The sequence below is a fragment of the Cavia porcellus genome, unplaced genomic scaffold (assembly GCF_034190915.1).
Source record: "Cavia porcellus strain 051 isolate PalLab524CR breed Dunkin Hartley unplaced genomic scaffold, mCavPor4.1 scaffold_3, whole genome shotgun sequence".
Classification (NCBI taxonomy): Eukaryota; Metazoa; Chordata; class Mammalia; order Rodentia; family Caviidae; genus Cavia; species Cavia porcellus.
The window spans coordinates 121998990-122021233 of record NW_026947486.1 but is presented as its reverse complement, the minus strand read 5'-3'; the positions used below and the strand labels follow the sequence as shown (position 1 = coordinate 122021233).

At 35.4% G+C, this 22244-nt stretch overlaps 1 protein-coding gene across 2 annotated transcripts in view; it reads right to left on the bottom strand.

Moving 5' to 3' along the window:
- Nucleotides 1-15480, bottom strand: part of Vamp7 (vesicle associated membrane protein 7) — a 50305-nt gene extending 34825 nt beyond the window's left edge. For both annotated transcript variants that reach the window (XM_023560408.2, XM_013141158.3), the window contains exons 1-5: nt 15323-15480; nt 7325-7479; nt 5302-5359; nt 3269-3406; nt 1022-1112 (exon numbers count right to left, since the gene is read on the bottom strand). In XM_023560408.2, coding sequence (XP_023416176.2) covers nt 1022-1112; nt 3269-3406; nt 5302-5359; nt 7325-7470 — 433 coding nt within the window. In that variant the 5' untranslated portion in view covers nt 7471-7479; nt 15323-15480. The remainder of the gene's footprint in view (nt 1-1021; nt 1113-3268; nt 3407-5301; nt 5360-7324; nt 7480-15322) is intronic.
- Between the last annotated feature and the right edge of the window lie 6764 nt (nt 15481-22244).

The window sequence follows — 22244 nt, the reverse complement described above, 5'->3', positions numbered from 1 at the left end:
TATAATGTTAAGTAAAATAAATCAGACACACAAGCTTAAATATCACCTGGTTTCTTATATGAGAAACCCTGAACATAAATAAACAACAAAATAAAAGATAAATAATAGGGCGATAGATCTTTTGTAAAAGGGACAGGAACCAAGAAATGGAGGGAGAGGTAGGGAAAGAAGGGGAAGGGTATGAAAAAAAGAAAGAAAATGTGTCATGCACATGTATCAACTCTCCACCAGGAATGTGATCATTATTTACTATAAACATGTAATGATAAAAACCAAAGGATAAAATAACAGAAAAACTATTGGTTCCCAAACTTGAATGTGCAGTGGGATCCTCGGGAGGTCTTGTGAAAACAAAGATCCCTGGGCCTCACACCCAGAGTGATTCAGTATGTCTGGGTTAAACTCAAATATCTGCATTTATAACAAATGTAAACATTTGTCAGGTGATCCTAATGCTGCCAGTCTAGGGACCTCACTGTGAGAACCAGAGTTTTTAAAATACTAGCATCATCCTAAATTTAAATACCACTGCATAAATCAGTTAAAAATAAATGTTGCATTTTTTGGATTATTTTAACATGTTAAATAGGTTGTTGACAAAATGAATAAACCATTAGATGGAAATCATAACATCATTCATTATTTGGAAGAACACAATAGTGAAATTTCTCAATTCAGAGCCACAAACTTTCTTCAGAGGTCAAATAGTTATACTTGCAGTATATACTGAAAACATCAGCTATCTGGTTATCTCCAAACAAACCTGTTCTAAATTGTTAAACAACTGTTAAGCTTTTGGAACTCAGTCTTGTTAAAAAAAAACTAATTTAGAGTGCAGAATAGTTACAATTACTAGGAAGAAATCATTCATACAGGCAGACATTACCAGAGGTAATTTTCATAGCTCAGATTACAATTAGCTTCCATAAGGAAGTACTATTTTACTCTCTTGAAAATTTGACCCTAATTATCCAAGTAATCTGTTACCATTTTGGTCCACATGATGACCATTGAAACATACCTATATTTCTGACCATGATTCCTTTCAGTTCATCCACTTGGGCTTGAGTCTCCATTACTTTGTCTAGGCCTTTATTCTCAGAGTGATGTTTCTATAAGAAAGTAAGTTTTAACTTATGGTAACCAGATATTATTTATAATAGAAAGACAAAACCAAGGATACAATTTATATTGAAGAATGCTGTAAGATTACACCTGTATTACACAAAAGGTAACTGTCACTTTACTAAAAACAAAGATATCAAACTAGGGGAAAAATTAGCTACATAAAAATGTTTCCATATGAAATATAGTAGAAATATAGTCATCTTAATAAAGTAAAATATATTATAGTATATCAAACATACAGCGAATACTCTTGGGGCATAAATGAGGGGATATATAACCTATGTTTAGAGAAGGAAAAAAGGAGAAAAGAAGACTGCAGATGGGGCAAGCAAGACAGGACGGGAAAAGACGTTGGACATGCCTGCTTTTTGAGCATGCTGTTTCTTAGCATCTGAGGTTCTGTCTTCTGTGACCATAACATGCATCCTATTTTCATTGGCTTCTCACAGGATTTAGAATCTAAGACACTGATAATATACACTTTGAAATTATTATCCACAATTAACAGTTATGAAATGTTTAATACACAATACTCCCACCACTTCATTGTGCTAAGTGCTTCAAATGAGATATTACTTTATCCACCCAAAAACTCTGCAACGAAGATACTTTCATTACCTTTACTGACAGACAAGGAAACTGACATCTATTTGTTCAAGGGGTTATACACAGATCTGGAGCTAATGATAAACCAGCTAATTTGAATGTTTTGCTGCCAGTCAACCCTACTTACTTTTGACTGCATTTTAGTTGGTGGTATTTTGCGTAACTTCACGTATAAGAACATTTCCAATTGGACATATGAGGCAAATCAATCAAACCAACTGCTTGCCTAATAAAGGTTTATAAATATCTAATTTCAAGAAACTTCATTTCTAGAGCAATGAAGAAATGAGTTTGCATGTATGTGTGTGTGTGTGTGTGTGTGTGTGTGTGTACGATACTCAAAAGGTTTTAAAAAGATCACAGGAGAAAAGTATTCAATTACAAATGTCTTTTTTTCAAAAGTCAAAAAATAATCATAGCTAGAGGTTATATATTTGTAATCAAATAGTTTCATGAATAAAAGGTAAGCATTTTAAAAGTTGCTTAACATCTTAAATCCTGATGCAAATATAAAATAAAACCACAGTGAAGTATCACTGCACATCAACTAGAATGATTACAGAAGTGTAGACAAGGGTACAAAAGCAATGAAACTACTGGTGAGAATGTAAAATGGCACAAACACTGTGGAAAAAAGTGTAATAAATTTTAAAATTACACATCACTTACCATAGGACCCAGCAATTCCATTCCAAGGTATTTATCAAAAAAAATTAAAAATTAAAACATATGTCTACACAAAGACTTGTACATGGAGATTCATAACAGCTTTACTATGATAGTTGAAAACTGAAAGTGACTCAAACATCTAACACAGGTAAATGGACAAACAAATTGTGGTATATGAGTACAATATTACTCAGCAAAAAAGAATCAGACTACTGATTTACACAGCATGGATGTGTATCAAGTCTTATACTATGCAAAACAAGCAAGACAGAAGAGTAGTACATACTGTATGATTCCATTTATAGGAAACTCTAGAAAAGACAAAACTAATTTACGGTGACAGAAAATAAATCAGTGGCTACCTGGAGCAGAGTGTGTTTTGAGGAAGAACAGACTGGAAGGGACAGAACAGAAATTTTAGGACAATCTATCTTGATTATGGTAGCATTTCAAAGGGACATAAATACATAAAGCATCATTGATCTGACAAGAGATTTATACAGATGAACAGACTTTAAAATGATTAACCTGAGCTGTTCAAAAACGGAATGGTAGAAAGCTCATGCATAGATTAAAAGGTCATTTGGTATGCTGAATGGTTTTAAACATTAGATGGGTAGTTGTACCAGATGATTTTTAATATTCTTCCCAATCTTGAGATATTCTAAACACTATTAATACTGAGTATCATCAATTATTAGCTTTCCACCCTAAGATGCCCTCTTTATATTTTTAACAGAGAGGTATGCTGGTTTACAGTAACACAATCAGAAAAGTGTACTACAGGTCAGGGACCCTATGTTCATGGTGCTTTAAGGTAAAAGAAAATATGAATGAAAACATTTTTTCTTAAGGGAGATCTTACCAGCTGAGCGGCCAAGACACTTGAGAACTCACTATTCATGGCATATGGAAGTGCTGTCTGTGCTCTTGAACCGTAAGTAGTCTGAAACCTCTTCTTTACTTCATTCAGAAAATTGAATGCTCGAGAACGTTCAAAATCCTAGAAAGTCACCAATACAGAACTTATTTTTACAGTATAAACAAAGACAATGTGGATGATTAGCAATAACAACAATAAAGCAGATGTTTAATAGTCAGTGACTCTGAGGGGGAACTAATACTGATCTCATTTAAGAGACAAAGAAGAAAAGACTCTGAAAAGGTAGCCAACCTGACAAAGGTCAAACAACAGTAAATAAAAGAGCTAAGACTCAAATCCAAATATTTCTTGTGATTGCTAACTGAAGATAATGGTACTTAGGTTATCAACTTCTTAAAGTCAGGGTTTTACTTCCCTCATACCTCTCATAGGCTCTCCATGAAGATCCAGTATAAAATATATAAAGAGTATATAAAGTATAAAAGAGTTTTTTATATGCAAAGATAATGCTATTAACAGGAGCTTTGAATATATTTTTCTAATAGTGATGGTACACTTGAAAAAGTCAAGTGACACATCTTTGTCCAGCCCCAGTCATTCAAAAAGTTTGTATGAGCATATGTGCATGTGTGTGTATTGAATTATAACTCAAGAAATATGAGGCTCAACTTTGACCACTGTAGATTTTGTGATATTTTAAATGTTTCCAAGTTTCATGTAAGTAATTTTAGAGACACAGTATACCCCTGTGAAATTACAGTTCAAAGTTTACAATCACATTTGTTCAGATTTTTCCTAAAACCTAACAAATAATTGTTGGTAGAAACTCTTGCAATTTCATGGAAACCACAAATATGCTCTGCAATTGTTTTTTGGTGGGAAGGTCTGCAAGTAGCCAATCTGAGAACATTATCCAGTTCTTGCTGCTGACTGGCAGCTGCCCTGTAACCCACCTAAGGCAGATGCATCAGCATTCCTACATCTATTTGGGGGAAAGGGGCAACAGGAATTGAACTCAGGACCTCATGCTGCCAGGCAGGTGCTGCACCACTGAGCTAAATCCCCAGCATTCCCATATGTTAACAGGTTGCTATATATATAGCTATCTCCAGTGTTCGTGGTTTTGTTCTTAAAGCCCTAAGATCCCTAAGATGCTGCTGAAATGCCCTGTACCTTCTAAGGCTAAAGTCTTAGAAAAATACAGTATTTTATTAATTAAATTATACACCTGCAGAAGACATAGGATATTTAAGGTTTAAATTACGAAACTAAGCATTTATAGGCAATTTATAGGCAATTTTCTGATCATACCTTAAATTCATGGTTTTTCACAATTCTCAGGTCCCATAGGAACCTAACCCCCATGAATTTCGGGGTCTACTGTAGTTTGATATTTTTTCTAATTTTAGAAAATACCATGAAATCAGAGCTAACAATTTGATGACTGCTATGATTGACAGTTATTTCCATTTCACCCAAGATGTTTAGTCTAAGCCAAGCATTTCACAAACTGAAATCAATGACCAAATTTCAACAATATAGGGGAAAAGTCTCTGGATAGAACAAAAAAAATCTCATTGTCATTTTCTTTTCTTTTCTTTTTTTTTTTTTTTTTGAGACAGGGTCTCTCTGTGCAGTTTAATAGTCAGCCTTGACCTCACTTTGTAGCATAGGCTGATCTCGTACTCACAACAATCCTCCTGCCTTAGCCTGCTGAGTCCTGCGATTATAGGCATGAGCCACGATGCCTGGCATTATTTTCAACCTTTAACAGTCATATCCTTTTCATAGAATAAATATTGAAGTTGCCAAAGATTAAGCTAAAAGTCTAGAAACTGAATTGTTTTGTACAATATCAAAGCATCAAGTTTTGTCAAATGCTGCTCTGTCTGACAAATGGAAAGGGTAGAATACAATTTACAGCCACAGAAAGTTTCTATCACCTTTACCCACTACAGGCAGGGATATCTAAGAACTGATGTTAAGTGGCAATATATGTCTTTTAAGTTACTTACATCATCAGTGATACAAAGATATACAATCCTGTCTTGGCAGATGTAATGAAACAAATAACTGTAAAAAAAGATAAAATTTACTATGGTTATAAGCAACATCTCTTTCATGTCTTGCTTCTAAGATTATCAAGTTCAGTGCTGCCAACATTATTTTATTGTTTACAGATACAATCTATCACCCTCAGGGTTAAACTGATAGGAGTGAAAAAAAAAGTGAAAGAAGTTTCCTACCCCAGCTATCAGCATGAAAGCATTTGCATCACCCATTAAGATGACAGATGCAGAAGTATGATAATTGCGGTCCTAACCCCAGAACAAAAGTTGGCATCTCTGCAGGCACACACAATGAAAAAGAATCCACAACAGGCCACACAGTTTTCATTCTTTTTCCCCAAGACTATATAAAGCATATACCTTTCTACCAATTTCTTTGTGACATTTATTTGAATATCTGCTTTGGGCCAGCTACTATGTTAAGAAGCATGGATTTCTATATGCTTCTTGTTCTCTTTTCCAAATGAGTTTGTTATTCTCAGTATAATGATTCTGTTCTTATTTCACCATTGTTTATAAGGTTGAGGCAGGTAAGTGGGGGAATCATTCAACTTGTCTTTCTGTTTATAGCCAGTGGGCCACAGGAATCACTCTTGGGCATGATGAAGAGGATTGTGTATTACTCAGAAATTCTGGATTTAGAACAAAACACAACAATTAGATGAATCTTTGTGGTGACTCTCAGAGAAAAGGCATGTTCTGTGTTTGATAAGAGTTCACCCAGATAACTAGATAGAGCAGAATGGAATACTTGAAGTCATCCCTCAATATCCTATAAGTTCCTGAATAGTAACAAGAGCTTTAGCTAAACGTATGACAGCATGGTGTTATTTTGTGGCTTCCTCTCTACCTGAGTTAGCTATATAACTATATAGCAAATAATAAAACACAAGCAGAAATTTCTGAATAATAAAATGTCAGACCACTTCTGGGCATTGCCTTTAAGAACGCTGGGAAAGCAGTGGGATGTAACAGGTACTAAAAGAAGCTGCACTGGCTAAAGCTGAAAGGCACTTATTGAGAATGGTTGAGGTATCCCATCCGCTCTAAACCATTCTTCTCTGGACTATCTTATTTAAATTAATTCCATATGTTGGGGTCTCTCTCATAGTAACTTAGAATGGACTCCAAATTGTAAAAGGGGTTAACCCTAGAAAATAATAAAAATGTCCTTCTGAGATAAGAACTAAGGAAATAAAGATGGTTTAAGTAACAAAACATTTTTAAGCATCAATGAGGAAGGCTAAAACACTAAGATTTCTTACCATAAACTCTCCATAAACCACAAGAGTAACCTTTCTAAAGCAACTGCTATCACATACTGGATGAAAATTTTCAGTACTTTCAAACTCTTCACATGACCTCTAGAGCTATACATGACTTGTCTTCTGTCTCTCTCTCTAGTTTTATCTTCACCATCCTGAGCACCAGTCACAGAGAAATTAATAGTTCCCTAAATCATCTCAGCCTCCATACATCTCTACTTGCTATTCCTTCTACCTGAAGTGCTATCCCCTTACTCACTACTTCCCATCCTTTACTATAATTATCTGTGGATTTAGCTGTCTCTTTCATTAAAAAATATAATCTCTAATAGGGCACACTACATTTTGTTACAATCCCATCACCAAGCAAAGTGCTTAAATTAATACAATTACTTACTAAAAGAATGAATAAAATAGTATTATTTACATTCTATAAATCATTTTGCCTATCCAAGAATCCACAGCAAAGTTATTTTTATATAAAATTTCCATATTTGTCTTTTAAATAGTATCACTTCAATGACAGAATAATCAGATGTTAAATTTATACATCATAAAACCAGATGTTTTCCAAACTGGTAAAGGTTACTGTTAGGTCAGCTTATTTAAATTAATCTACCTAGATGCTTGTTTTCTAGTTTTCTACTGTTCTGATTACAAGAGAATTCCTTTCAACACGCTACCACATGCAGAGCAGAACTCACTTGCCATGTGAATATGTTAGTTTGTTATTTTCAGAAGGTATCTTAGCCAGAATCTGCTCTGTCACCTCCAGGAAGTTTCCTCCACACCAAGCATGTTTGGCAAGGATAGTGGTTCCCCTGGCAACAACAGCAAAAAGAATGGCCATGGCTTCACTCTGTTAAAAGGAAAAACAAAACAAAAAAAAAAAAAACACACAAATTTAGAACATTTCTTTGACATGATCTTTCATAAGTTATTTATCAATATCCATTTGGATATTACTGAATGAAGTACTATAATGTGAAAATTTTAAATTAACAAGAGATTTAAAAGATGATGACAACAGCTCAATAGTAGAGAGTGTGCTTAGCATGTGAGGCCTGGATTTAATCTCTAGCACCAAAAAGAATCTATAATCTCTAAGGATGATTACCTTTAATATAAAGGGATTGTCTATAAAAGAAAACAAAGTGAAAGTAACCCAAACATTGCACAGGACAGCACTTATTTTATAATTTATGATAAGACCCTTCATAAGTAAAACATGTACACAACATGGCATGAACTTAAGATTATTTTCTTTATATATGGCTGTGAATATGTGCTGCATTTCCCCATGTAACACACTAGTTTAATTTAACAGAGATGAAAACACCTTACTATTCCTCAGTCTAATGTTACTGGTTAACATGTTCACTTTCACCTAACAGGTCAGTTATTTTACAACTGTAGTGAGAACATGAATTGCATCGGGTAGCACAGTTAAGAGTCACTTGCTGAAACTTCAAATTTTAGCATCTCCTATTTTCTTGCTGACTCTCTTTTCTACCTTACCTCTAAATGTTGACTTTCCTAAAGGACTGATCTACACTGTTTTATATGCAGATGAGCTCATCTGGACCTGCCATTTTAAACATGATTTATCTTAAGATATAATACATACCAAAAAAGAATAACGCCAATGACAAAACCGATGGCACAATCAACAGTTGAAGAAGAGGTAAAAGAATTGAGATGCATAAGAAAATAGAGGAGATCCAAGGGAAAGACAGGAAAGCCAGAAGAGTATGGTGACCCAAAGATGAAAGGCAAATAAATTTTCTGGAAGACAACATGTCAGCTACATTCACTGGGTGTTAGCTGACTTTGTTCATGCAGAAAATTAAGACTGTGAAACAGTCACTGAAATTGTAAAATAAGGAAGATACCCATTACTTAGGGTCAAAAAGATATACAATGGACTAAATTAAAAACATAGAGAAAGAGAGATAAAAAAATCATACAGCCCTCTTGACAGAAAGATGAAAAAGTAGTATCAGCCTACAGTCATGTGCAACTTCAAGAAATAAACTCAGCTTCACAAAAATATAAAAAGATATATTGTACAGTAGACTGAACATTCTTTATGAACCAAAATGATGAGGAAATTATTTAAAATGTTTACATAATCTTAAATTACATTAAGAAATAGGGCTACTGGATCTCTAAATATTATTGCCAGTACATTCTGTGCTGGTTAGTTTTACCTTCACCATCCTGAGCACCAGTCACAGAGAAATTAATAGTTCCCTAAATCATCTCAGCCTCCACGCATCTCTAACTGCTATTCCTTCTACCTGGAGTGCTATCCCCTTACTCTCGTGTGAAATACTGAATTCAGATCTGGGTATTGTACCTCAAGATTGGACAGAAGCAAGATACTACCAGTAAAAGACCTGGAAATTAAGACTTTATCAGGTGAAGAATGGCTGGAAGAACTACAGATATTTTCTGTCACAAAGAGAAGACATAAAAGGAACAAGCAGTTTTCAAGTTTATATAAAGTATGGTCACTTGAAATAGGGAACACATTATTCAGTGTATAACTAGGAACAATGGATAGAAGTTATATAGAAGCAATGTTTTGTTCAATAAAAGTAGTTCCCAATGAAAAATCACTGACTGTTAATCATTAGATAAGCAGCAATATAAACTGTCCTTCTGAATGTCACTAAAAAAATTTCTTCCTCTGCCATTTACCATCTTGTCCCACCTGCTCCCACTGTAACTCATGCAGTTCAAAGTATAATTGTATTCAGTATTGGGATTGCAGAAACAATTACAACAGAACAACAACATTGTATTTGAGATCAGAAAACCTGGTTCTACTAATTACCATACTAGTAGTACGTGAATGCTTAAAAACCATTCACACAATTTAAATATAATACTCAAGAAGAAAAAATGAAAAGCAGTCAGAAAGAAAAAAAAAAACAATCTGCAACAAATCCCTAACTTCACACTGTTCCTTCCTGTTCTCTTATTCACCCCTCATTGCATTATTACTAAGAATCCTGTTTTAGTTTCCGGTGGCTACAGTAACCAAATACCCAAAACTGAGTTGCTTAAAACAAGTATATATTATCTCATATTTCTAAGGCCAAAAATCTAAAATCGATGAGTTGTTATGGTCATGCTCCCCCTGAAATCTGTAGAGAACACTTTATTTCTTTTTAGGTTTTAGGTAATAAGCTAGAAGTTATTGGTGTTCTCTGGCGTGTTACTGCAGCACTTCATTTCTACTTCTGTGTTTTCACATAACATTTTATCTGTCTCTTCTGATTTTTAATTAATATGTTTGTGATACATAGTAATTACACTCATTTCATGGAATTGGTATGTATAATATATTGCATATTGATCACTTTTACTCCCTTCTTTCCTTCTTTCTCTCTCCTTCTTCCCCACATGCCGGTTCCATTTCTACAGTCTCCCTCTTTGTTTCCTTCCATTTCTCTTTTATTTTGCTCTTCATTTATATTTTGGGTTTCTCAAAGAAATAACAAAATATTTAACCTTCTGGGTTGGATATATTTCACTTAGTATTATGGTCTCAAAATGCACACATTTCCTACAAAGGACTCAAATGTACTTTTTTTACAGCTGAGTATTACTCTACTGTGTATATATACTGCATCTTCTTCATTCATCCAGGTTTACAAGCCACTTCCATAATTTAGCTATTATGAATTAGAAAGCTATAAACATGGGTATGTATGTATCACTGGAAAATAATGACTTTATCTCTTTTCAAAAAGATAACCAGAAGAAGTATAGCTGGGTCAAATAGAATTTATTAGTTTTTAGAGAAATCTCCATACTGATTTCCATAGTGGATGTAGTTTACATTCTCACCAATATAAAACCATTGATTCTTCCCCATAACCTTGCCAGCATTCGTTTTTTAAATCCTTGATGATCATCATTCTTACTGGAATAAGACAGAATGTCAGTATTCCTTTGATTTGTACTTCTAATGGCCAAAGATGTTGAACATCTGTACACGTACTTATTGGCCATTTGTCCTTCTTTTGGGAAATATCTATTAATTTCAATTGTCCATTTTTAATTGGATCTTTTATTTGGGGAGATCTATATTTTTAAAGTTCTGTTTTCTAGATACTAGGCTCTACCTGAAAAGTAGCTAGCAATTTTTTTCCCAATCTGTAGGCTGTCTCTTCATTCTATTGGTTTTTTCCTTTGCTGTGCAGCTTTTAATTTGACACAATCCAATTTGTTGATTCTTAGTACTATATTTTGTGTAACTGGGGTTCTGTTCAGGAAGTCCTTATCTATGCTTAAGTCTTTAGGAATTTTACCAACTTTTTTCTTCCACCACAGTCAGAATCTGATTTTATATTAAAGACAAAAAATAGGAATAAAACAGAAGTTTTTGTTTGTTTGCCTGCTTTTTGTCTTTTTGAGACAGAGTTTCACTAGGCAGTTCAGCCTGGCTTAAATTCTTTGTAGCCCAGGGTAGCTTCAAACTGACAGTGATCCTTTGGCCTCTTCCTCCCAAGTGCTGGGATCACAGGTGTGTGCCACCGTGCAAGTTAGCATTTGTTTTTATATCCGGATCTTTGATTCACTTTTATTTTAGTGCAGGGTGAGAGACATAGATCTAGCTTCATTCTTCTGCATGTGAATAATATTTTCTCAGCACCCTTTGTTAAAAAAGCTTTCTTTTGTCATGCATGCTTTGGCTCCTCAAAGATCAGAGGGCTGAAGGTGCCTGGGGTTGTTTCTCTATCCACTGTTCTATTCCATTGGTCAACAAGTCTGTTTTTGTGCTACCATCATGCTAGTTTTATTACTATAGTTTGGCGTATAACTTGAAGTCTGGGTTTATAATGCTTCTTGCTTTGTTCTTGTTGCTCAGGGTTGCTTTGACTATTCTGAGACTTTTCTGGTTCCATATAGATTTTGGGCCAGCTTTGGTGGTGAACACCTATAATCTCAGCACTCAGTGGGCCGAGGCATGAGAATTGCAGCAAATTCAAGGTCATGCTGGGCTACATAGTTCAGGGACAGCCTGTACTGTACTACATAACATAGCCTGTCTCAAAAAAAAATCAACAACAACACTTAGAATCATTTTTTTCTCGTTCTGTGAAAAATGCTATTGGTATTGTAAGAAGAAAATACGAATGGATCAAGGGTCCAATGTACTCAGTATGATCTCATTTTAACTTGCATCTTAATTATATCTGCCAAGACTCTATATTCAAATAAGGTTTCAGGGATCATGACCTCAATACAGCTTTTTGGAGGACACGATTCATCATATGAAAATCCCTATTTTAGAAACTCACTGTTTCTCCCAAATCAATCCTTGTCTCCCATTTATATACTGTATTTGTATCACTCCAACTAACTGCCCTCTCTTCTATAGTCTCCCCCCATCTTTTTTCTCAGTTATGTCAGAGGCCTGTCCTTAGAGATATGAGCCAGAAGGGTATTCCATATTAGTTTGTAATTAGAAGAGACTGTTTCTACTGTGTTAAAGTTCTAAGTAAAAGGTATTTTTGTTCCAGTTACCATAATTTCGAGATAAAATTATTCTATGGGGTAATCCAAATGAGAACTCTAAATATAGTTTTTATAGAGGAATCATAAACTGTAGAAAAGATTTTAGATTTCATTAAGTTATAGGTTAATAAGAAGTTACTGCTCAACATAACCATGTACATGTCATAGAATACTGTTATTTATAGAGGAAAATGCATCCAGAGTTTCAAATCATAAGCTTATAAAGAAACTTTGAGAATATATCCATTTGTGAGGAATTGTATAAAAAATTAAGTAATAAGATCACACAACATTGTATATGCTCTTCCTTAGCTGGGGTATCTTTAAGTAAAGATTTAAAGTTTCAGGGAATTGAATAGGTAAAAAGACCAAGTCAGTAGTCCTCACACTCAAGTCCATTATTTATTAGATATTTTTATTATGGCAACACTAAAAATGTATATGACTATTACAGATCACTTCCATGTATATCTTGTAACTGAGAAAAGACACGCAATTCACTAGTGCATTTATGCTTACATTTATGGGTGCTCATAATTTCCCAAAATAACAGTGTTTAAATTTTAATACCATGGAAATGTCTGGCTGATCTCAGCATAGCACATCCTAAATGTACAATGGCAAAAATAATCCAAGTCATCTTACATTTCTGTTGCCTTTTAAAATCATTTTTAAAGATAAAATTTGTCTTCCATAGTAACAATTTACAATTGAAATACATCTGTATAAAATAAGACTTTAAAATTTAAGAACTTCATCTCACATTCTGCAAATGACAGTATGGCAGAATAACAATAACATGCAAGACTTAGGGGGAAAATAATACTCACAAATGTATTTGTACTAAGAGGCAACCAAATTATGCCATAACATGCTGTATGAACAAAAGTTGCACAACTGTTCAAATAAATGGAAGACTTTTATTCATAATATAAGTATATGGTAACAGTTGAGCAAAATCAAAAGAAAGCATTCTGAGGGCCTGGGGATTGAGCTCAGCGGCATAAGCGCTTGCCTTGCAAGTGCGCAGTCATGAGTTCAATCCCTGGTACCAATAAAAAAGAAAGCATTCTGTATTATTATCAAAATGAGACACATTATGCTCTTACAATAGATCACTGAAGAATCTTTCATAGTAACCACACAATGGAAAATTTCCAACCTTCTATCATGAGCATATTATTAAATTAATGGAGAAGGGTGCACAAAATGCTCAGAAAAAAGAGAGAATTCATTCTACGAGGCTGAGAATAAGCTAAGGAAAGTAATGGTCCATCTTTGCTGAATGAAAAGGTTGAGGAATAAAGCTGATGACCTTATGTAAAGAAGGCTTTATATAAATTTAGTCATTTTAATTGGATCAAATGGAAAGCTGATTTCAGTTCAACACATATGTATTGAGGGTTTACTACATGGCAATCGAAGTAGTAGACATTGGAGATATGAAGTTGAGAAAGAAAAGACTCCTATAGTCAAGCAAGTCATAATATAATGGGCAGGCAGGCAAAACAAACAATGTGTAAGGAATAAGAATGTCTACAATTGTTTAGGAGATTTCTTAACATTTTTGTGATTATTTGGGTTTGGATGGAGAAAAACAGAGAACATAGGTGTCAGCCTGTGTTAGGAATTTCCTCAATATACTGTATTATTTTTCTTTGGATGAGAGATCAAAATGTTTGTTTTACCCTCACTATCTTCCCAGTGCTCAGCACACTGCCTGACATATAATATTCCCTCATATATTTGTTGAATAAATGAGTGAACACTAAGGACATTTTGTCTTTAAATATACTACAAATGGTAGATTACTTCCTATCCAGTAGGACCTAGTAAAAGAATATGTCAGGGCACACCATGTCTGTAATTTCAGCAATGTGGGAGGCTGAGGCATTAAGATCACAAGTTCAAGCTTAGCCTGGGAGACTTAGATTCTGTTTCGAAATTTTAAAAAGGGTTGAGAATGTAGTTCAGTACAAAGGAGAATATAAATTCTCTCCCTAATTCACATAAAGTTGATAGCAATCCAATCCTGAATTATTCTGTCTGAGTCAAGAAAAAATAAGTCAGTGACCATCAATTGTGATGCAGTAACTTTGGAGGAGAGAGAAAAAAAGTACTGCTATGAAAGAGGAAAAAAGGTGTTTAAAAGTCAGGTTAGAGACCAAAACTATTATTGTTTATATCACAAATATTCTTTTTGCACAAGGTACTGAGACCCAACTCAATTCCTCTGACTTGATCAGGATGAGCTTTTATAAGCCGTGTTTTATTTTGCATTAACTAAAATACAACATCACTTTGATTATTCCTGTTTGTCCCTGCTCCCCAGACATACAAGTTCCTGAATGGTTTCCTATGTCGTACAGCTAGCTATATCTTCTGCACTAAGAAGACTGTCTAGCACATATCAGCGATTCAATAAATATTTTTAAGTATATGTACCGACATGTTCTCAGCCACAGCTATTCACAGGGAAAGAATATTCTAAGCATTACAGTATTCTTTAGGATCAAAAATGGGAAAATAGAAATACAGGGAGTTGAGACCGATTAATAGAAAAGGGCTTGATAATAGGTTGTAGGCATTATAGTTGATGGAGATGTAAAGCATTCATCAAAAAATCAAGTACACGATCAATTTACATATAGGTCATCAATTAAAAGAATAGCGAATAGGTCTGACACTGAGAAAAAAGATCTGGGCGAAAGTTCCCACTTGAAATGAGGAGAAAGAAATGTCAATACTGTACTGACAAGTTCGGGAGGGTTCAGAAGGGCTAGGCACTCACTAAGCAGGCGCGGATAGAAGTACAAGGTAAAGTGCAAAGTGACGTCTTTGAATAAGGGTGTGAAGAGTTTTTAGGGGACTGGCGATCTGAAAATATTCAAATGTTACAAAAAGGTCTCGCAGACGTGAAATGAATGAAAGTTAACATTTTCCTGTTCTGTAATGACAACTTTAGTGATGCATTCTGATACTCTTAAACTCAAGCCCAATGCAAGCAGCTGAAATTGGACCTGCAGGACAATTCAGACTGTCGACACCAGAGAAACCCAAGTCACTCTTGCACTGCCTCTTCGCTCCACTTGAGCACTTCGTTGTTTACAGCTCAGCCCTCCCTCTGCCGCCATCTCCTCACCTCCCACAGAGCATGTCTCATTCTTTACCTGTCCGGATACCCTCTAGGGGAACACAGGCTCAGAACCGAAGGGTACAGGCCAGCCAAAGGAGGCCGGTTGCCGGCTCCCTGAAGCGGATGGAACAGGACGCCGCAGACTTCCGCGTAAAGTGCCCCGCCTACCCGTGGCCTCCTGGGAGTCAGTCTCCTCCAATGGGAGCGGACCGTCGGGCATCATATGCCGAGTTCTCAGCCTCCGGCGTTTCCCAAGTGCCGTATTGCATTCCGGGAGTGGTAGTTCCGACTGGAATATCGCCCGTTCTGGCACACTCTGTGTGTACAGTTGTTAGTTGTAAGCAACGTAAAACGCTGTACAAGAATCCGAGAAAATGAGAGGTTGCAACGCAATGTAGTTTACCAGCGTAGAGTCGGCAGATAAATTCAGAGTCAAGCTCCCCTCCCTCCCCACCCCGCCATCTCTTCGCTTGGTCTCTGTAGGTAAAGTCGCCTATTCTTCACAAAGCAGAAAACATTTGACAGGAACTTCCTCCATTTTCGCCAAGATCTTTTATTTCATTCCTTTTCAACAATAATGAAAACAGCTATGTTTCTTTGGTTTAAGCCTGCCCCACTACATCGCTACTGTCTCTTGTGAAAGCACTGTAGCTTGTTTGATGAACCCTTGTCATTATTCGTCACAGGCTCGTTGCTTACTCTCTTTAGTCTCAGTATTTAAAGACTCAAAATTTCTCTTATCTAAAGCATTCTAAATTCTCCTTTTTCAACCTTACACACCCAGCTTCCTCACCACATACTGACTTCAGCTACTATCTTTCTCCCCCTTCTCCATTCCAGTCAGAATTCTCAAGTGTTGTTTGAAGAGTAGATACTTTTCAGACAATTATCATGCTTTAACTCTGCGAGATTTTATAACGATTATACCCTCTTTGTTGAAACCCGTTATTCTCCTAGCGCTAAACTCTTTGGGTTTCACTCCCACTTCGGTAACACTGTTTTTCTTTAACACGTTCATCCTCCTTAAATGTTCCCCACTCTCTTTTTTCTTACTGTTCACATAACTTCTTGGTGATCTTAACTATCCTTGTTGCTTTGGCTGTATTCTATGTGGTGATTACAATAATCAATAGGAAGCCCAGACAAGATTCCTATAATCCAGAGTTAGTTATTAGTAATAGCCTCATATCTCATTCAGACACTTAAAATTTAATCTACTTTCCAACTGGCCTAACACTTTTATACTTTTTTGCACCTCAAAAACCCCTCTTATATTTTCCCTCATCCTTTTCCCCCACTCTAAATTCCATCTTGGTGAATTGCACAACCACCTAGTCAGTTGTCCATGCCAAAAAGCTGTGTATTTTTCTGAATACTTGTGTTCCCTCAAAGCTCACAACTAAAAGCACACAAGGAATGTCAGTTATACCCCCAAATATTTCATTTCACTAGGCAAGCTTCAGTTTTCTCATCTTTAAAGTGAGAATAATAATAGTATTTGTCTTTAAGGATTTTCACAATGGTTTATAGGCAGAAAATAAACATTTTATTTAATTTTAAATTTAATTTTATTTTTTACAAAAGAGTAAAACTAAACAGAACAAAACAGCAAAGCAGATCAGAAGAAAACAATGTAAGTGACACAGATTTCAAAACAAGACAACAGAAGATCTAAAGTGGCTACCACAAAGTATTTTGTTTTCTTCTAAATGGTTATCTATATCTTCACACACAACAAATTCATACAAAGCAAAGTAGTATAAAACTGATCAGAACAGGGTAATGAAAACACTATAGGCCTTCAAAACCAGACAATATGAAAATTAAAAATGGCTGCCATAATGATTTTGTGCTCTTCAAAACAGCTATCCATACCTTCATGCATGTTGAAATTAAACAATACAAAACAGACTAAAACCACTCTGAACAAAAAATGGAAGCACTATTGGATTTCACAGCATGATGATATGAAATCAGCAATGGATACCATAACGTATGTTTTTCTTCAAAATAGCTGTTCATTTCATCACACATAATAAAATCAATTCTCATAAACTGTTTAGGAGAAGTTCTAGGCATGTATAAGCCTCTACATTTATATCTATCCTTTCTGCATTAGAGTGAAAAACAGAACAAATAAAACAGATTACTAGAAAAACAAGAAATGAAAAAGATAAATAAATAACAATAGCAAAGATCCCAAAACAGTAATGAAACAGGTCTTCAAAGCACGGTAGTAGGACAGTAAGTACTTATTGAGAAAGCATTGTATTTGTCATTAGCTGTCCTTCATTAGATCTTAATTAGGTCATAATGATAGCTAGCATTTCTTTTATGTAATGTATATTTATAAAACAAAAAGGACAAATAGATATTTTGTGAAGTTACCCTACTTGATTCCTCAGTAGTTTTTCCAAGCATTCCAAGATTATACTAGTGGCTGTGAGCATTATAATACGTGGTTCATACTCTAATATGCACAGAATGTAGCATATCTTACGTATTCAGCTCTGAATGGACTATAGACAAAATGAGGTACATTCAGGGAATTTTGAATAAAATGAGCAGGGTACCAGACATCAGAGATAATGTCTCTTCACCTACAGTATTTTTTTGCAAATTCTAATCTTATCAATATCAAACTGTACTCTGTGTCTTCTGCTTCATGTCCTACTTTTTCCACCACGTTTCCAACTAAAGTTGAATCAATAAGATATAAAAATTCTAAATAATCCAGTATCAATCAATAAACTAGAAAATGTAATAAAAATTCTCAACAAAGAAAAGCCCATACTCTGATGGGTTCATTGCTGAATTTTGTGAGACATTAAGAGATCTAATACCACCGATCATTAAATTCTTTAATAAAATTGAAAAGGATGCAATACTCCCAAAGTCATTCTTGGATACAAGTACTATCTTAGTATCAAAACTTGGTAAGACCTAACCAAAAAAGAAAACTACCAGCCAATCTCCCTATTGAACACAGAGCAAGAAATGCTCAATAAGATGCTAGAAAATGGGATGCAACATATCATCAAGAAGATTATATACCATTATAAGGCAGGATTCCTCTCAGGGATTCAGAAATGGCTCAACTTATGCAAATCAATAAATGTAATACACCATATCAACAGAGCCAAAGACAAAAATTGCACAATCACTTCAACAGACACAGAAAAAGCATTTAATAAAGTTCAAAATCCATTCATGACAAAAAGATCTGAAGGAAATTGAAATAGGTTATCTTTATCTCAATCTTATAACAGTCATCTATGACAAACCCCAGCCAACATCACATGAATTGTCAAAAACTGAAAATTTTCACTCTAAAATAAAGAACAAGACAACAATGTCTATTATCACCATTCTTATTCAATGTAGTTCTGGAAAAATTAACCAGAGCAATTTTACAAGAGTAACAAATAAAATGAATAAAGATAAGAATGGGAGAAGTTAAATTATCACTATTTGTATGTGACATGATATTCTACATAGAAGACCCAAAAACCCCACCAAAGGACTTCTATATTTAATAACCAAATTCAATTGCATAGCTGGATACAAAGTCAACATTGAAAAATCAATATCATTCCTTTACACAAATGCATTGAGAGAAAAATTAGAGGAACCACACATTTCACAACGGCATTGAAAAAAATGAAATACTTAGGAATCAAATTAACAAAAGAAATAAAAGATCTCCGCTTTGTAAACTATAATACTCTGAAAAAGGAGTTTGAAGAGGTAATCAGAAAATGGAAAGATATCCCTTGGTCATTAGTAGGAAAAACCAAGGTAGTAAAAATGATCATACTTCCAAAATTGTTATACATATTCAGTGCAATCCTGATCAAACACTAGTTTTAGCACTATATTCTTTTGCCCTATGATACCCCACACCTTGTACAGACACCAGGTTTTGTTAGAGGAAAAGATAATGGCTATGCTGTTCTCACAGGTGCAGAAGAGCAATTTTGGGCAAAATGTCACTTGATTCCTCAGCTGAAACAAGTAACTGCACCCTTTCCCTTCTCTAGGCTGTAGATGAACAACCTGAGTGATAGCGGTTGCCAAGGCAGCCCCATGATCACATGACAGAACAGTGTCTGCAAAAATTCAAACCATCTCAGCCAGTATATCCCATTTCTGTAGGCTCTTAAACCCTTTTTACACAATTTATTGCGTGTTCAAAGGCAAACTGTTGAACTATTAACTTACTAGCCTCTATATTGCTTATAATTGGCCTACTAGCCTGCAACAAGCATGCCACAAAATCTTGAAAAGGTTCATCAGGACCCTGACGAATGGAAGTCAAATCAAAGAATGTCTCACCCTTTGAAGTAAACTCCCTCCAAGCCCATGTAGTATCTATTTTAATCTGCTCAGACACTTGCAATTCAAAAGTAAATTGATTATTTGTGGCAGCAAAGGCACTTTCTCAATCGACAAATGTTTTGTAATGGCTATGTTGTGAGCAGCACTGTGCATGGCCTGATCCACACAATTTGAAAAGAATTTCCTTTGCACAACAAATAATTCCATGAACTTAAACACACTTTATATATTCCTTTGCAATCATTTGAGACCATAATCTCTTATTCTAAGAACTCTATTAAACCTAGGGTAAAAGGAGCCATAGGGTCATAGGTAGTAGCAGCCTGTTTAAATTCCTTTAGGTTCTCAAAGGTTACAGCTGTCTGAAGATGTATATTTTTCCCAGTTATTGGGGGCTTGACCTTCAGTAACTGGGTAGATATGTTGAAAACTCTCCATGGACTCCCCCTCCCATCATAGTTCCTTAAATGCCAACTGCAAGGTAGAGAGAGAAAATGGTTCCCCTCTGAGAGGATGAAGTTTCACACTGCAGGGCAGCAAAAACTTCTCTGAGTTGAAAAGGCAGAAATCTATACTTGTGACTGAGCTAAATTCATCAGGCATTGTAAAATAGAATGTGCCAAAAATATTCCTCCAGTGAAGAAGGATCGTTTTTGCCTTCCATCATTCCTTTCCTATCTAATTGCACAAAATCAGAGGGTTTAAGCTCTATTATGGGAGGCAGGCTACTCTTTTGCCATCTTTTTTCTGCTTAGGACTTATTTTAAAAGTAATGCTTCCAGCCAAATCCTTTATGGTTGTCTCAACAAGTGTACGACCATTAAAACAATTCCTAATGCAAATCCACAAAATTAAAGTAAATACAGGAATCAAGAATACAACAAATAGTTCCATATACATTTGTGGTTCTTGAGAATATGTTTGCCCAAGTTTAACACCTGATAAAATCAATGCACCTCTCTCCTTTTTGTTTTTCATGAGCCTGTTTATCTCTTTGGTCCTTATGAGCCCTTTTTTGTCTTTGGCCCTAATGATCCTGCTTTCCTCTTTGTTGTTAGTAAGTCTGTTTTTCTCTTTGACTCTAGTGAGCTCATTTTTCTCTTTGGATTCTCTTGCCTCAAGTTTTACATATGAAAATATCAATATCAATGCACCTCTTTGATTAATATTGATGCTATCAATGCACTTCTCCCCCTTTTGTGTGCACAATGAGAAATGTCCCATGTTCAGGTGCCAATATGCTGCATCCTGCACAATTCTCAAAGTTTGTGGGAGAAAGGATGGTGAGAGCATGGAGAAATAAAGATAAGAGACAATACACAGAAAGCTGAAGTCAGGTGGAGCCCCTCTCTCCAGATAGGAGGAAACGTACTGCTCAATCACTGATGTACATTTTTTATACATTTAGGAAGTTGATGTTAGGTGAAACACCTTTGCCTAACAACTAGCTCTCATACCCCATATTATTGGAGCTGGAACACCTGTTCACTTGGGGAGCTCCATGCCCTTAGGGCATTCCTTTGGTTTCCTCATTGTTGGCTCAATCACTAGCTTAGCGGCTCCTGATAAACAAACAAATGAAAATATTTTACTTTTTATTAGTTTGGAAATAGTAAAAATGGAATGGTTTGATAAAGATATGTGGTAACAAATAATAGAAGAGTTTTTCCTTACTTTTCAAGTGTTTTTGGTAGCGCTTTGTACTTTTTACTTCTAGTAAAAAGGCAGAACAGTGGGTTTGTGAATACACATCATTTGGAGAATTTTTTTAGAGAATAAAAACTAACAAAACAAAACAGAATAAATCCAATCAAAACAAAACAGTGAAAGTGGTACAGAACTTCAAAATAGGATAAAAGGAAATCTACAATGGGTTATCTTCACTATAGTTGTCCATACCATCAGACATAGTAAAATCGAATAAAACAAAACAGAATAAAACCAATCAAAACAAAACATCAAATAAAACAAAACAATAAGTCAGAATAAAACTAAACAGTGAGAACTATATTGGATTTCAAAAACGTGACAGAAAGAAATTCCCCAAGTTTGCTCTGTTGTATACTGTTACCCTCCTAATGTTGTTCAGAAGACTGGCCTTGGGCCTGAAAAGTCAATCAAAAACACAAACATTTGTTGTCTTTGTACCTCAGCTGCTATCAACTCAGTCTGTTCTCATATTTAGCCAGTAGCTTACAGGTGGGGAGGAGGAGCTTCTTGATTCTCAGCCTGCATGCTGGGTGGCTCACCAGAGGGTCACCTGGCTTCTGTCTTCCTGGGCCCTGCATGATTTGTGTGGCTTATGGGAAGGGTAAACTGGCTTCTTGTTATACCACTTCCTAGCCCAGAATGGCTTCTCTCACTCATGGGAGGGGTAGACTGGCTTTTCTCTTCCTGTGCCCCACTTCAGAACACCTACACGTAAAATAATGAAGTCCATTGTCTAAAATTAGGCTATAATAAAGTTAAGCGATGCTTACTTGGCAGGTGTGAGGACCCAGATTTAATCTCCATTATCAAAGAAAGGAAAGAGAGAGGGAGAGGGGAAAAGGAAGTGAAGGAGAGAGGAGAAAAGGGAGAAGACCATTTGGAGATTTTTATGCCCATATCTTATACTT